Source organism: Pteropus vampyrus, unplaced genomic scaffold (genome assembly GCF_000151845.1).
Source record: "Pteropus vampyrus isolate Shadow unplaced genomic scaffold, Pvam_2.0 Scaffold374, whole genome shotgun sequence".
NCBI classification, from domain to species: domain Eukaryota; kingdom Metazoa; phylum Chordata; class Mammalia; order Chiroptera; family Pteropodidae; genus Pteropus; species Pteropus vampyrus.
Window position 1 is genome coordinate 688,137 of NW_011889155.1, and position 2,484 is coordinate 690,620.

At 57.0% G+C, this 2,484-nt stretch overlaps 1 protein-coding gene across 1 annotated transcript in view; it reads right to left on the reverse strand.

The window, feature by feature from the left end:
* Window positions 1-238: 238 nt before the first annotated feature.
* Window positions 239-2,484, reverse strand: part of ALDH4A1 (aldehyde dehydrogenase 4 family member A1) — a 26,314-nt gene continuing 24,068 nt past the window's right edge. The window contains exon 14 of the mRNA XM_023523048.1: window positions 239-1,785. Within this exon, the coding sequence (XP_023378816.1) occupies window positions 1,673-1,785 (113 nt within the window). The 3' untranslated portion in view covers window positions 239-1,672. The remainder of the gene's footprint in view (window positions 1,786-2,484) is intronic.

The window sequence follows — 2,484 nt, forward strand, 5'->3', positions numbered from 1 at the left end:
AGAGATGAAGAGACAGAAGGTCAGAGAGGTTACACAACATCTTGGAGCTGAGATTTGAACCCAGCGCATGTGGCTCTAGAGTTCTCGCCACCTGCAGGAGATATTCCCACGCTTCAGTGCCTGACCTTCCCTCCATCACACGGAGGGCACTGTGCTCCCGATACCTAATGACACATAGGCAATGCCATGAGACTCGGAAGCTGACCAGCCCCACCACCCTAACCAGAAAGACCACCAATTTGATTAAGTAACGGACATTTTATTGGGTGACATCAGGGCAAAGCCCATTGCCACCGCACAGTGTAGACTCAGTAGAACCAGGAATATCTCCCACCTCCCCAGCCACCTGACCTGGCCCCTTGTGGGAAACAATGCAGAACCTGGAAGAAAGCGGAACCCATGCCCTGCCCAGGTGGCATCAGCACCCAGCCTTGACCATGGGCCACGGTGTGAGATCATGGCACTTGGAGAACGGCCACGCCAATCCCGTGGGGCCCCATGTCAGCCATCCTTGAGGAGGGCCCAGCACTTTTAAGGCCGCCTAAAAACTCTTCTCCAAAGTCACCCCTTATAGATCCCTGGCCACCCAGAATCCAACCTATTTGCCAGTGTCCACCAATTGGCTGCGTCAAAGAAAGGACAGGCCACCTAAGGACCAGGCCACGCAGAGCCACTAACATGCAAAGGAGGGAAGATTCTACAGACAATCCTCAGCCCTGGCTGGACGGGAACCCAAGGGTAGGTTTTGGGGGCTGGAGGAAGGTGGGAGCAGCATCTACCCGGATCTGTCCTACCACAGCCAGTGCAAACTGAGCTCCTACAGGCAAACCCCAGGCCAACACGGGCCCCGAGAGTGCCTGTCTCTGGAGACAGGCCAGGAATGCTAAGGGAAAGATGAAACGGCATGAAGGTCTATCTAAGGATTTCCAAAATCGCAGCCCGAACAGGAAGGACCAGCAGATCCCAGCCAGGATAGAGATGGCCAGGAATCATGTGGGCACGCAGGCACCCTGGAGAAAGGCACATGGGTATCTAAGGCTTAAGGTCGGGCACAGGTACCCACTGGCTCGGGTGGGTCTGGGCAAAGAGCTAGTGTGGAAGGTGGGCAGCCCAGACCAAAGAGGCCGAAGCCAGCTGGTGCCCCTGCACCCTGCAGCCACGACTCGCCAGCCCTGTAGACCACCCTAGGCACACCTATTCCTGGAGACCTGGAGAAGCCAGGGCCAAGGCCAGGAGCCTCTGTGAGTAATGAGGTTTGCCAAGGGGCCCGGAGCTGCCTCTTTTTCCTCCAGGGATCAGGAGCTGCCCCATTGCTATCTCCCAGGTCCCTGAACCATTGGGCCACAGTGTAGAAGAAAAAGGAAAAAAGGACAGACAGAGAACGAGCCGGCACCAAGTCACACACACGAGCCGGAATTTCTGGGACGGCCAATGGGATGAGGGCAGTGGCCTTGTTCCTCTCAGCACGATCTCACACCAGAGCCGGGGCACCTGACTCCAAGGGGTGGGACAGACCAGGATCAGGCCACTGGGAGACAGGCGGTTAGGCCTTAGCTATAGAAAGGGGGCTATCCCACGGGAAGTGGGGTATAGGGCCTGGGGTGGGCCCACTGCGCTGAGGTCAGTCGCCTGGACGGACAGACAGGTGGACAGCGGAGGCTCCGACTGGGGCTCACTGCATGTACGAGTAGCGCCAATCCCCCAGAGGTTTGTGGGTCTCCTTGATGACCTGGGGCGACGTCCACCGAAGGACATAGTGGGGTCCCCCTGGCTTGTCATTGGTTCCTGTGGAAAAGATAGTTCTGTTTTTCCTCTGGGAAGATACGACAGCTCTGGGCAGAAGGGAAAAGGGTTGGGGAGGAGTTGACAGAATAAGTGGGGCGCCAGCAGGGGCAGCAAACAGTTAAACTCAATTCGAACACCGTGTTCACGGCGGCCATGGTCTCCTAAGCGCACCTGTGCAGCATGCACTCGTCTGGAGGTCAGAGGTCAGGTGAGGCAGGCACGAGGAGCGGGCGGGGCACCGACACCCCCAGGGTCTGTGTGCCCAACCTGCAAAGGGTGTCTTGGAGGCAGGGGAGCCCTGGACTGGGAGCTGGCAGCCCTGGTTCCAGCCCTAGCTCTGCCACTAGGCAGGTGGGACTTTGGCAAGTCGCCGCCGCAATCTGAGCCTCAGCTTCCCCATTTGTAAATAGGAGGAAGTTGAACTGAAGTGACTTGGCGCATGGTGGTACAAGGTGTGGATAATGGAACCAAAAGCCAGCTCCGCAATTTCCTAGCCACGTGCTCTTGAGCGAGTTGCCTCATCTCCCTGTACCTCAGTTTCTTCCTCTGTAAAATGGGGGGAAAGGATTTAGCGCTTTGGCTCACAAGGTCATTGAAAGAACTCAGAGTGAGCATAGCGCCCAGCCCACAGTGGACAGTGGGACAGTGCTCAGGGGACAGTGCTATTCCTACTACTCCTAACACCCTTGAGATGAAAGG